Source organism: Numida meleagris, chromosome Z (genome assembly GCF_002078875.1).
Source record: "Numida meleagris isolate 19003 breed g44 Domestic line chromosome Z, NumMel1.0, whole genome shotgun sequence".
In the NCBI taxonomy this organism is placed as follows: domain Eukaryota; kingdom Metazoa; phylum Chordata; class Aves; order Galliformes; family Numididae; genus Numida; species Numida meleagris.
Window position 1 is genome coordinate 60022598 of NC_034438.1, and position 14219 is coordinate 60036816.

Consider the following 14219-nt stretch of genomic DNA (forward strand, 5'->3'; position numbering starts at 1 on the left):
CTAGGTTTCCTTAGAAAGCTAATAGCGGTACTTATTTGTGCAAGTTATGTATTTGTTTCTATTTTGAAAGAAAATTCTGTGGTAATATAATTGTGTAGTTGATAGTTTAACACCATAAATGAGAGAAGGTTTACATACAGAGTTAATATAGATGGAAAAAAAGATGAGCTTTTGAGTACCATGAGGATCCAAAGAAGGGTTTGTGCAGCCAAGACTACTGTTTTTTTTCTACAGTTAACTTAATCAATACTGGGTATTGCCTCTGCCTACAAAGATTGTCAAACTTTCAGTGCCAGTCTTGGATCTCTCCTCATGTTTGCATTAGTATAAAGGAGTAGCTCCACAGAAATCTATGGAATTACCTGGATTTAAAATTATCTCTGCTGAAGAAGGTGTATAATTTGGCATGTCAGTGATTGCTACGGGTAACTGGTTGCAACATCTAAAATAATTTGGGCAAAAAGAAAATAAATAAATAAAGATTTAACTCACTAAGAATAGTCAATCCATGCAGAACTAAAATGTCAGGCCTGATTAACAGCAAACTAGCAGTAATGTACAAGATTGATCAGAATTTGAGAATTGTCTGCAGCTCTCAGACACCTACTTGAAGTCTTATCTGATTGCTCCAGTTCCCTGGCAGGAAGCTGAACTGTGTGGAGCTAGCACCCACGTTAGGGGACATCCTTAGAAGATATAGCCCATTTTTGGCTTGAATAGCTAGCCAAATTCAGAGAGCCATAGGTTGCTTCCATTCGGACAGGGAAACTGGCAGGGAGCTGAAACATTTGCTTGATACTGTTTGCAAGCATTTCTTATAGCTCTAAAATTAGCACATCTTCAGAATTAATGTGCAGTATCAAGTATTAATGTGCAGCTCACAGTATGAGCTTTCCTTTCCAACACTGATAGCTCCAGAACCGTTTTTTATGTTAGTTTTACTTAATGGCTCTACTCCTTGCATTTTCTATAGCTGAGCTCTCCTGAATATCTCTCATTTTAAAGCTTCTCTTTCATGGTCACAAATAAAATGGCCATAAAAAATAGTACCTAACAAAGTTTTTTGCATCTTTTATTGAAGTATCTAGGTGTATGAGATCAGACAAGTTATGGTTACCAGCAGTAAACCTTCTTGCTCCATCTGTCTTCCAGAAATTACTCAAACTCATAAAATGGCAACACTGTGAGCAACACTTCCCAGTCAAAATATATAAATAAATAAATAAAAGTTATACCATGGCACTTCTATACAGTTTTACTGTCGAGATGTTTTCCATCACTAACTCATACCCATTTTTCTCATATCCAAGCTTCACCTTGACAATTTCTGTCCCTTGCCTGGGTCATGTTGTAGTGGGTTCCATTTGTCAACTCTTCAACTGTGTTTATATAGAATCTGCTGTCTGGCACAGGCCCACATCTTTTAATGAAAACCTTATTCATATCTCAATTTTTCTGCTTTTAATTTCTGCACTTACATTCATAATTTTGAAGTACTTTCGTTCTCTTTTGTCACTATTCTACCTCTTTGAATGACCCTTCCTGGACTTCAGCATAGCCCTTGAAACCAAATATTCACTTGTTTACTTAAAATTATCCTGAAACTTATCATTTGCAAAATTGTAAGATATCCCTTCTACATTCCAAATCTTTGCTCTTCCTCACAGAGATGGAGTTGTGGAGCACAAACTCAGAATAGCAGAACTCTGCTTTTTTTAAGAAACACATTGGATGAAGGTGGTCTGTGTAGAGCTGAATAAGTCATTTTATTCTAACTACAGTTACCTTCTCCATATACTCTGTCTATTGCTTCTAGGCTGATCATTGATCAGCTTGATCAGTTCAGTCACTTGATCAGTTCAGTCAGCTGTCTCCAGTTCTCGTGTCAAACTGCATGTACCAAGTTTGCTTGCACTTCTGGAATTCTGGAAATTATCAAGTACTCAAACATATTTTCTTCTGGAAACCAACCCTTACTTTCTTCAGTGGAGGAATATCTAAAGTGTGTCAGCATTACCTAGCACTTGTACCCAGGTTCAGACTGTGATTTGAAATTGCAGTACATAATTTTTCCAGTAATGCCTGGAATTTTCCCTCAATTCTTAAAAGCCATTGTGGGGTTTCATGTTGCTTACCACAGACTTCCTAACGAACAAGCACTAGTAAAAAATCTGTATATCAGAACATAACCACAGTTAGAGGCTGCTTACAGGTGAGACAACAGCTTACTTCTAGAGATCTTAGACTTTTCTTGTAATAACACAACACCCTCCAAAACACTTTGTGCTGCATGACAGCACCCAGACTGTAAGAATGAATATCTAACTTAGTATAGAAGATTTCTTTAAATACATGTAGACCAAGACCAGAGTAGTTCCAAGAGAGCTTTTCAACACAAAATGTACTAAATCTTAATCTGGTGACCACTCACCCTGGTAACCACTTAAGTGCTTCCCCTATTCCTCCAACCTGTTGTATAATAGGCTGAATTTGTCAGCTGCTTTCGTGATATTTATTACACACCTATTAGCTATAAAGCTATCCAATCAAGTTATTAGCTCAAAACTATTTGGACTCCTAGCTGAAATTCTAGCGGTCCAGTTTCCCTACTCCATTTTCAGACAGGTTCACTTTCCTAGTCACTGTCTCCATTTGAGACCAATTCAGTGATTCAGCTTTCAATCCTTTATTCACTTGTATTATTATCTTGTTTGATTCAATCAACTTGCACCAGTCTCTGAAGCACTTCAAGGATTCTATTCCATATTTATCGGTCAGACTCCCATTGTGTCTGTCTAGCTACCAGAGGTACATCATGAGGCTAATCATGAATCTGGAAACTATTCCTTTGGATTATTTGCTTTCCTTTTTTTTTCAGCTCTGTGGTGGGCAGACACAGAAATATCACCTGCAAGACACTACAGATTTAAAATCATCTTTTCATGGGTGTGTTTTTCAGAATGCTAGCATTTCACTTAGTTGCTTTCCTTAATACATGCATTGCTGTCTACATTCTTTGCTCTATAAATCAAATATTCTTCATCTATTCTTAAAAATAAATAAATAAATAAAAAATTCCAAACTAGCCAAGTCTTCCATTCTTCATCAGGCTTAGTAGGCACATCTCTCTTCTTACTGGGCTGTGGGCAATCAGTTTTCATCTAGATTACCAGTGTTTGTTTCCTCTTTTGGTGCACCACTACAAGGAATGACTCACCATCTGTGGCAAATCCCACAATGCCTTAGAAGGCCTTTGGCCTCTTTTCATGGATCTTTGTCTGCATGGCTGGTATTACACAGATGTCGTGTTCAGAAAAGCTTCCTCCATCATGCCTGATGGACAACTCTCAGCACATCGTCTGGAGGGTAAGCTGAAATCAATCCTTTAGGTGTGTAGGTGTGGATCATCTGAAATTTGTAGGTGCCTACAGACTCTATTTTCAGAGTCTGGTTAGCATTCTTTTCGGAAGCAATGTCTACAGAAGTGAAGTAGGACTGCTGTTAGGTAGTACCAGCTTCTCAGCCATTTTTGGCAATGATGCTGAGTTTGCTCAAACAAACATTTCAAGAGAACTTCACAAAACAATAGCAACTGAAACTCTTCAACCTTTACTACATGAATTGTTGCTTTGTGAAGTAACTTTGTACCATATTTGAATTATAGTCTGTAGTGACCATAGTTACCAGACCGAAGGGAGATGAAGTATTCTTATAACTAATTTTCAGAAATGTTTAACTCCAAATTTCAAAATGCCAGATATTCTCATTTCTCTTCTTTCTAGGCATGCAGCTAATGGCATTGATTACAGAACAGAAAATTAGCTGAAAGTGGAATTTTCTGAAATTCATCTTTACATTCTCAGTGTAATAGGAAAATGACTATATTATAACTGGCCATAAATACAAAGAAATTACAAGTATAAGTAAGAAAGATATATAAAATATGAAGTCAATATGTAAATGCCTGGGGAGCACCTGTAAGAGAAGATAGTCTTATAAATTCAGCAGATTATTTCAAAATCAATAGCAAAATTAGTGAAATATGCATTCAGATTAAACTATTTAACTTTTCTGTAAAACTTTCGATTAATAACTTCAGTGCAGAGATTGACTTTCCAGTTTGCAAGCTGCTGGACCTTTTAGTCCTGGCTTGGTGCAGAACATCATTGCCCTTGAATTGCTTTCTGTTATAAATTAAATTCATAGCATAAACTAAGGGGTGGACAGTGTTAGTTTTCCAAAGTTCCTTTTTATTTCAGATTAGATAAATGAAAAGATGAATGAACTTTGGTACTTAGAGATTACAAATACATTCTCCGTGTACAGCCTTTTCCAGTTTGAAATGCTCTGTCTCCAGTATTCTGTAGTATTTCATCTGTTACATTATGTCCATTCTGGCTGAAATGTTTGCCTTATAGTTCTCATAGTAAAATCCTTGATCTCTTGGGAGTTGAACTTAGTAGATTAAAATGAACTCACTACCACATCTTTTAATATGGCTGTCTGGCCATCGTGTTTAAATTCTAAATCAGAGTGTTGTGTGCAGATGTTTGAATCCTTAAGATGACTCAGATTCATTTGTTGCATGGCTTTCCGCCTGGATTACCGTACTGTATATTGTACAATTTCTGCTTTGCTGATGTAGTGCTGTGGCGACAACATATATAATTTTATCAGAGCATTTCTGTTAACGGGCCAAATTGTGTCCTCAGTAATGACCATGCAATCAAACCACATTAAATGTGAAGGACTACTTCTATCTTGGATGTAACATCAGCTGACCTCTGTGGGATAATATGAAAGATGAATGCTACTTTCACCCTTTTTTGTATTTACTGCAACTTTGTCTGACTCAGGTTGACAGAACCAAAATGATTTTTATTTGATGCATCATGCCCAGTTGTTTCTTTACTGCTTTTTTCTGCATATGGGACTTGGTCAGGTAGGTCTTGTATAGGTAACATTTCAGTTACCTATACAATTATGTATTCCCTACTGTATATTTTCATAGTTATGTTGCCATTTTGACAGCTAATTTTTCATCAGACAAGCAGCTGATGTATTATTAATACATTTCGATTTTTGTTTATAATCTGATTCAAAACTCTTTTGACTTAACAGAAAGGTTTGCATAGAAAGATTTGATAGGCCTTTGAAGTGACTTTTTTCTGTGAAGTAAGTTTGGTAGGAGAATGGGGACGGCATTTTTGTTTGTTTGTTTGCTTCCTTATATCATTATAATAAGATTGGGTTTGTTTATTTGGTTTTCATCTAATTAATCCACTCAGAATGCAAACTGTTTCATGGAATTGTACATCTGTATAGCAAGTTTATCTCTTTTGTGACGCAACCGTGAAAATACTAAACCCTAGCACTTAGTTCTTTTCTCTGACCAATTTTTCTTGTCTATAAATTAAATACTTTGAGTCTCCTATTTAGATAGTCCTTATTGGCCCCGATGGGAGTTGTTCAAAGAACTCTGTCTGGGGTGCTGCAGCAAAGCAGATTCAGACAGTTGTGCTCAGAGAAGGAAGTGGAGAGTTTTGGTTCCCATTTTGCACTTCTGGAACAGTTTAGGGAAGGAAGCACCTTTACACCTTTTATTGTTCGTGGTTGCTGACATCATATCCTTCCCTGACCACTCTGTGCGTGTTTCCTGCCATTCTAACAAGATTCTTCTGTGTTGCAGAGAAGGGATAGTGTGTGTGCATGTGTGTGTGCGTGCATGGCTATGTCTGTGCATTGAATGTTCAAAAGAGGACAGGAGCAGTCAAATAAATGATCTACTGCATTTCTCCATTAGTTCTTTTACCTTCTCAAGGCTCAGATCAATCTTCTGACAGCTATCACTGCCTCTGCCAAATCATATAGTGAACAGAAGCCCGCCAAAAAATGAAGTTCCTCTTTTTGTAAGCAGTCTGATTTTTTTTTTTCCATGTTTGGGTTTGCAAAGAGAAAAAATGCTGAAGACTGTAAAGCTATAGCATGTAACTATGTGATTCTTTAAGTGCAGATTTATTGCATGTAACCATGTCATTAAGTTGGAAATTTTCTTTTATGTGGAGGGTTACTTCAACAAAGTTACTAGAATTACTTTAAGTTCCTTTTTAGATTGTCTGGGATTAATCAAAGACTGAAACTACTATTTGAGTTTTGCAGTACCGTCAGCTTTTCTAGCTAGTGTGCTTCGTTTATGTTAGAGAAATGCAAATTAGCAGTTAATGGAAACTTTGAATGCTGAGTACTGTAATGCTTAATCCTGCAGAAACTTTCAAGAAGTGTTAGGAGCACTGCTGAAGTCCTAAAACAGCCACGGGGGTTTGCTTATCTCCAGCGTTCTTTACATTCTGTGACACCCAGAAGTCACCAGCCTTTGAGGGTTATAACCCTTGAATCAGACATGATGATTCACACATCTGAAACCGATTGATTTGGAATCAGTCCAGCTATCTGCTATATATATGCATGTATGCAAATGTGTTTACTAATGACAAAAATAGAACTATAGGCAAATATATATTAAGTATCATATGCATAGCATGTGTTGGTATGTATATACGTTTATAAATAATAAAGACAGATATACAGAAAACTACAGCATTCCCATACTGTTTCTAGTAGCAGTAAAAATAGCAGAAATTATGGAATTTTTTAAACGTATATGGATTTTCTAGATGAATACCTTTCATTTGAAATTAGACTGGTATGCAAAAAAAAACAAGTAGAGAGAGGTATTTTTCATCAATGCAAGAAAACATAACCTACTGCTTGTTTAAGTAAAATGATGTTTCTTTGCAAGTTATGTGTTGGATACAGATGATCTAACACATTCTTTCTTCTTCACTGTCTCTCAGACTGTATGCTAATATTTAATAACAAAACCATCCTGCTTTCCTTTGCTTTTGTTTTCTTGCATAGCCTTGTTTCCACTTAAAATAAAGCTAGTGTAGTTAGTAGATTACTCAAGATAATGAAGAACAGAATTCAGTTCATCAGCTTCAGACAGCAGGTATTTTAACTGTTAACTGTTTTAACTGTTAACTGTTAACTTTAAGCTGTCTGTATATGCTTTTGCTATTTGAAGACTAGTCTTAAATGTGGAACTGATAAGAGTGTGGCAAGGACTCTACACATTGCGCCTTCACTAGGATTTGTCCTTCCTGGTCGATGTTTGCAACGTTCAGTGATTTTTTCCAAACTCACTCAGCACTGGCATCTTGATCTGCAAAGCAGCTCTCATCCTTCCTAACCCTGTCACCACTGCTCTAATCTGTCCACCCTGACCTTTCACCTTCAAGTGAATAAGAGCTTATGCAGGCATAGTGCTGTAAGCCGATAGTGCCACTGGCTTCAGCTGAATGAAAGGAAAGGAAATTGTTCCATATGCATTTGCTGTGGATTAGCGTATTGGCTTACCATGACAAGAAAGCCTGTTAGACTCCTTTGGGTCCCGCATGTTCATGGGAAACGCCATTCTAACTTGCTCTTTGTATCAGAGGTAAGACTACAGGAAAAACAGGAAAGAAACACAGTCTGAGGAAATTTAAAACTGTTTCTGAAAATAGATTCAGTTTGTTTGTCAACACTAAGTATCAGATAAGACTGTCTTACAGCTTTGTTTAGAGGAAAAGTTTAAGAAATACATGTGATCAATGTATTTCAAAGCTTTGGACTTTATTTTTTTTGTTGTAAATACGATCAAGTACCATTGTGTCTTTTTAAACAATTTACCTGTTTTCAAAGAGTTTAAAAGTGGCAAAAAGAATTGCAGCCTTTGCATTTTATAAAATTGGCAATACAAAGTTTTCTGTGTTACTTGCCACATTCTGCATTATGGTAAAGAATGAGGCATATATAAATATGCCTAAAAGATAATGCACAAAGGCGTTAATGGACGGAAAGGTAGTAAGTCATATATTTGAAAATCTATCGTGCCCAGCAAATTAATTATAACAGTTAGTTAGAAAACTCAGACCGACTGCTTGCTTATTAACTTATTTTTTTCTTGGAATGATAAAACACTAAGCAGCTTAAAGTTTAATGTATGCAAAGAGAGAACTGAAGATCAGAATGAGTGAGGTCTAGCTTTTCTACCTCACTAGCTTTGAGTCTGAGCCAAATAATGGATTAAATGCTCAGGACATTGGCTTAATGTTACATAACATATTGAGAGAATTTATCTGGTTGGCTGCAAGACCATGAACTTATAAATAAGGAGACAACAGCCTCTGTTTTTAATTTATTAGATTTTGATTTCCAAAATAATACTTCTATTACACAAAGAAAAAAAAAAGTAAAAAATCATTTTAAATGAATCTTATTCAAATGTTTCTATTTTCAGTATTATAAAGAACTCTGCTTTTCCAAATATGTAAATATAAAAAATATTTCAAACCAAGATCAAAAAACAAGAAGAGGCACCTTATACTTTGGAAATATTCTGAACATAACTTCTGTATTTTCTTAATTTTTTATCAAGTTAGGTTTTTTTTTTTCTAAAAATATTTTATACATGATAGATAATTTTGTGACTTATGACATTTTGTGAAACAAGGAATGCTTACCGCATTGTGTATTTTTATATAGCAAATCTGATAGTCCTCACTTTTGCAACAATATCAGTATTGTAAAGTTCAGGGAGCTAATATCAGTTCCTTACTGAAACTGTGAAAGTCTTTTTCCAAACATTCTTAATTTATCATCTGTCCCCACTATTCTGTGCTTCATAGCTTTGCTTCTGGCGCAAGAATTTTTGTAAGGTAAGATGAACATATTTGCTGCTAATAAATCATTTGTCAGTACCCTTTGGAATTTATGTTGAAATGAAATGAGAGAAAACACGCTACCAATTTCCTCTAGCATCTTGAGTAATACTTGCAGTAATCTACATTCTTAAAGAATAAAGTTTAAAAAGTTGGATTTAAACTATCTGACATCTCTCATATATCAAATAACACTGTAATAAAAGTCCATCCTATTTGCATAATGAGGGACATTATCACCTCTGCTGTCAAAACACAAGATTGTTTTCCCTTCAGAAATGAATTAGCTGGCCTACTTAGCATACATAGGTACAGAAAGGTTCATTAACTCTCTGATTTAGGTAATTTTTCATATTACTGGAGTGAGTGATATTTAAAACTAAAGATATTTAATTCCGTTAAAGTTTTGGCAATGTGCATTTTAGTCCTTTTCATTTCTTGATGTGTTGGTGGGTTTATTCACAAGCAGAAAATTTCGAATTATATTATTATGTCTCTGTGAGACACTTCCTTTCTAGATGCAGTAAAAATGGATTAAAATTTACTTGTGCAATAAATTATAATTAGGACATGTTGTTGGCTCCATGTAACAACTTTCATCTAGTTACCAATCTGTAGTAACGTTTGATTTCCTTTCTGTGTTAGCAGGAACGGATGCAGAGGACTGTGAACTGAATAGTGCAAGTGCTGAAGAAGGAGACTTGTTTTGAGGAAACAGGAAAGAGGAAGAAAAGAGAAGGGAAAAATACATAATTTTAAGGAAGAAGGAGAGAAAAAAAAACGGGGGCTATGGGGAGAAAAAAGATTCAGATTACAAGGATTATGGATGAGCGTAACAGACAGGTGAGTAACAAAAATACTGGTGTTGAGATTGATAATGTATTTACAGGGTGACTTGCTCTCGTAAGTGATCAAAAAGATGATGGCTTTCTATAAATGCATATATCTGTGTATATATATATATACATACACGTAATGTATGGAAAACCATCAAAGAAAAAGTACTTTTGGAAACACCCATAAACCTCACACAGTTTTTTCAAGTTCAGAAATATGCATAGTTAGGAATTTATTACTCAAGGCCTTGACTCTACAAAGGCTGATGTGTATGCTTTACTCTGGACCGCTCTGTATTCGCTTTGACTTCAGCATGTAATATATATACGGTTAAGCACATCTGCAAGTTGTTACAGGATTCAGGCTTATACTACTGCATTTTGTGACCTATTATACTGTGAATACATTTGCAGTATGACTTTCTTTTAAATTCATACATTCAAATTATTTGTTTCTACATCTTTTCAGTGTTTTTATTTTACATCCTGCATATAATAATGACTACTTCATTAAAAAAAAACTCTTGTTTTCTTATCTGAACATGAATTTCAAAAAATATTTTGATTAGCCTAACTCATTCTAAAACCAATATACAATAACATTGGCATGTTGTATTCCTAATTAACACTGTGGCTAAGTAGACCTATCAGGATCGGTTAATTGAGTAATACCACTATTTTAGATGAAATGGCTGAGTAGCCATCATATATTATCAGCACTAACTCTGCTTGTTAAAATATAGTCATAAACTTGAGAAAATGATTTTCTGTTTTCAGAAAAATAAAACTCAACAATTGGCATCTCTAAATAAAGTCTGTGAGAAGCTGGTGCTGTTTGCATTTGATGTAAAAAAATGAATGGATGTTTTTCTGAAACTGGAGATTCACAAGTGTGATAAGATCTCCACAAAATTATTTAATTCTGTGATTAGCATTCTTCATACATGTGCCTGCAATTTGGCAGTAATCTTCCATAGCTTTCTTTAAAGAACTTGATACTGAGTTACTATTAATATATTAATTCTACTCATTCATTCTGTTAAATTCTTCATATTCCCAAGTTGTTTTTAAGAAGTGATTATGTTGTTCATTGACTTAAATTATTTTATTATCACTTAAAATTCAAACCGTAACAGTAAATCATAATTTTTAAGTATTTTTCCTGAAATGTTTAAAGCCTGTAGCCTAAGTTATCACTTGTTCTCATAAAATCACATTTAAAATCAAAAACTATATTTATGATGGGTATATTTTGTCTTTTCCCTAAAGGTTGCCTATTGCAGTGGGCCAAGCCAAAAAGCAATAATTATTTCTACATAAATCCACCACTGTATCTGTTTTAATTGGTTTATACTATGGAATTGAAATTGGATTTTAAATATTGAACTGCATTTATCATTAAACATTAAGACAGTAGTTGTTTGGAACTTCCCACGCTGCCAGGTTTTCTTTTTGAAGTGAATATGAATTATCATTTTGTAAATGTTGCTACAGAATTTTGCCATTAGTAATGTTATGGCAGTATGTTTACTCAAATACAGGATTTATGGAGAATTTAATCCCCAGTTTCAAAAAAAAAAGTCTTTCAGGAGGATAGATTTGCTTTAAAAAAGTGTACTGATAGTGTTTCAAGTCATTCAGTGTAGAGCTTCAAGGCTTGTATCACCCACATTCAGTACTAATTATACTAATATCAATAAAACTAGAATGCTAAAAACTGTAGTGCAGAAGGTGTTTATCTTATTAGTTTTATAATAGCCATCATTTAGTCAGATACGCTGTCAGGCTGACGACCTAGATTTACATTACTTTACCCTCCACATGGTATAATCGGCTTGATTCTGTTTATTATTTCTATTAATATATTGAAAGATAGTTTAGAAAGTGTTTCTACTGGTTCTAACCTCTTTGCATTTATTCCCTTAATTTAAAATTCTGTTAAACCAATGAAAAGATTTCCACTAATTCATTTGGGCTGGAGGCTCAGGCTTTTCAGTTTTAGGAATATATATACGGTTAAACACAACTGGATTTTCACTAATAGCTTTTAAGCTTTTTTATAATTATTAATGTTTCACAAGCCCATTTCTTAGAACACAATATATCCCATGAGCTGTTGCTGCTTCTGTCAGAAACTGCATCAGTTGTTTTGTTTTCTAATTTATATACTTACAGTATGTTAAAATAGTAACTTGTTTACATTCCTGTAGTATTTTTTTATTTGAGGACATGCTAGTTTATTTGAGGACATTCAGTATACTGAATGCACAAAATAGACTAAAGGTTGCACAGAAATATATATATTTATTTATTAGAAGATCTTGATTAAGGTGCCACACTAAACACAGTTCTTCAAACCTTATATGTAACTCCACTTACCTGGATGAGGATGAAGGACAATTCAGTTTATAAGACTGTGGGTTTTTGCCTTCTTACTACCTGACCTAACATATTCACAGGAACAGCAGCAAAGCTGCTGCCTTGAAACTGCCTTATAGTTTTTTAAATTCAAACTCTGTGGTTTCACAGTACAAGGCATGTTAGATGGGAATATGACATACACAGATTGTGCATCCTCAGCTGTTTTCAAGCACATGAATTCAATTTAGGACAGCAGAGAAAGACGTGGAGTATGTATCAAACCAGAGGATGCTCTAAACATTGAATTTTTCTGCTCTCTCCACTCCAGTGGTGAATCTCTTTGGATAACACAGTTTGTACAAAAGAACTTAAGCTGCTTAAGTCCTGTGGAAGGTGATTTCTGTCCTCAGTTTTCTACTGATTTGCCCATTCTGCTAACTAGCTCTTTATGCTAACCATCAAATGGAGTGCTTGTTTTCTTAGTATAACCACTGGTTTTTTCCACACTACTGTCTGGTGTGGTAGGAGACTTACCTACTGTTCAAAATACTTGTTGGAGTGGACTGGGGAGGACAGAAGTAGTGCTGAACTCCCTTCAAGAGTACTCCTAGAGCAAGCCTAGTTGACTGGATTTGTGTACTTTAGTGACCATACTGGTAATAAATGTAAGTTGAAACTGTCCAAGAGTGATGTGTCACTGCCCGCAAATCTTATAGAAACATGCAACGTGGGGTATAATTTGCACTTTTCCAGACTCAATTTGAAACTTCAAAGTGTTGGTATATGTTTAACTACTGCAACCTAAACATTAGAGATCCAGCCCTGTTGCTCTGGACTGCGTGAGAGCTCTGTCATTGACTTTGATGAGTGTAGTAATCAATCTTTTAACTAATAGGAGTTTTTAATTTAATGTTGCTTCATGTGGATTACTGATTGGCCTTATTTTCTTGGCCCTACACACAGACAGAGGTAGCAAGGATGTTTGAATCTTCTGTAACTGACCCCAAATTCTCTTCAGTTGAGAGTTTTTCAGAAATGCCCATGTAAAACATTTCCTCTTGCTCTACTTCTAGCCAGATGGAGAAGGAGTATTAATAAGAGCTAGGGCTAAAGTATATATTTATCGGATATTTTTGTTATTTTTGTTTTAAGCATAAATGAAAGTTCGCAAGAGTATCCTATTATAAACTGTCAAAGAGACCAGATACTTTCTTTTTCCTATTATGACTCTGGATAATATAGTTTTGTAAGTATGTTGCTTGGGCTCATGAAGTTACAGTAGCCTTGCCAACTGTCCATCGGTATACGCTGCATACATGTTATTCATTGCACCACCAGTAGAACTGATAGTCAAAAGTGTTGGCGCTGATATCTGATATTGGAAGTTCCTGGCTGCTGCAAGTTCCCTGTGCAGAAATTGCTATTAGGCACATTGGAGGAGGCTGCTGTAAAGAATTCTAGGTTGCCTGAGAAACAGAGAGGAAGGACATTTCCAAAAACATATGTGAACTTTATTTTCTTGAGATCTCTTAAATGAAAAAAAAAAAAAAATCAAGTAGCTCTATTGTTGTCAACATATGAAGAACTTGCACTCAGAAAAGTCCTTTCCACCCCTGCCCCCAATTTGTTTTTGATCACTTCAAAATATTTTGGTACTTTTTAGGAGGGCCTTTTGTGATCTGCTGTGGACAGGGATCATCTGAAACTTCTTCACAACAATTCAGATAGGGCTTAAAATAAATAGGTGTAATGAAATAGTGATACTGTATTATTGTTATCATAAAATATCACTTACAAAACGTCTTGTTAAATCCACGGTCTGTGAGCTAAATACAGAGGTACATTGACTCAGGAAAGAGGGCTTATTGACCCAATGATGTTCTGGTATCAGGTCAGGAACACCCTCTCAGTTTAATATGCTCATTTTTCCAGTTAGCACTTAGAAATATCTGTTCTTATATGGCAGTCCCTCTGATCATCTTGCTCATTAGTTCTGCCTTTCTTTTTCCTGTTTGTGAAGCATGCTGTCGACGGTGTCGCATCTAAAACTGGGTTGAGCTTAGCTCACAGTTTAAAACTGAACACTGAAAGTTTTAAAACTTTCTATTTGTAATGACCTGCTGGGAGCTTAAGTGCTATCAAACACCAAAGGAAATATGTACTTCAGAGTTAAGGTATTTGAATATTAAAGACTCTCCTTTTAGAGTATTGCTTAACATTTTCCTGAATATAACTTTTCATCATTTTTTGATTCCAACAA

The 14219-nt window shown here is 35.2% G+C and overlaps 1 protein-coding gene across 7 annotated transcripts in view; it reads left to right on the forward strand.

The window, feature by feature from the left end:
* Positions 1–14219, forward strand: part of MEF2C (myocyte enhancer factor 2C) — a 124278-nt gene that overhangs the window by 37451 nt on the left and 72608 nt on the right. For 4 of the 7 annotated variants that reach the window (XM_021380550.1, XM_021380548.1, XM_021380544.1 and 1 more), the window contains exon 2: positions 9411–9605. In XM_021380550.1, the coding sequence (XP_021236225.1) occupies positions 9552–9605 (54 nt within the window). In that variant the 5' untranslated portion in view covers positions 9411–9551. Of the gene's footprint in view, positions 1–5679; positions 5910–9407; positions 9606–14219 lie in introns of those variants that run through there. The other 3 variants (XM_021380546.1, XM_021380547.1, XM_021380545.1) reach the window with 3 other exon arrangements.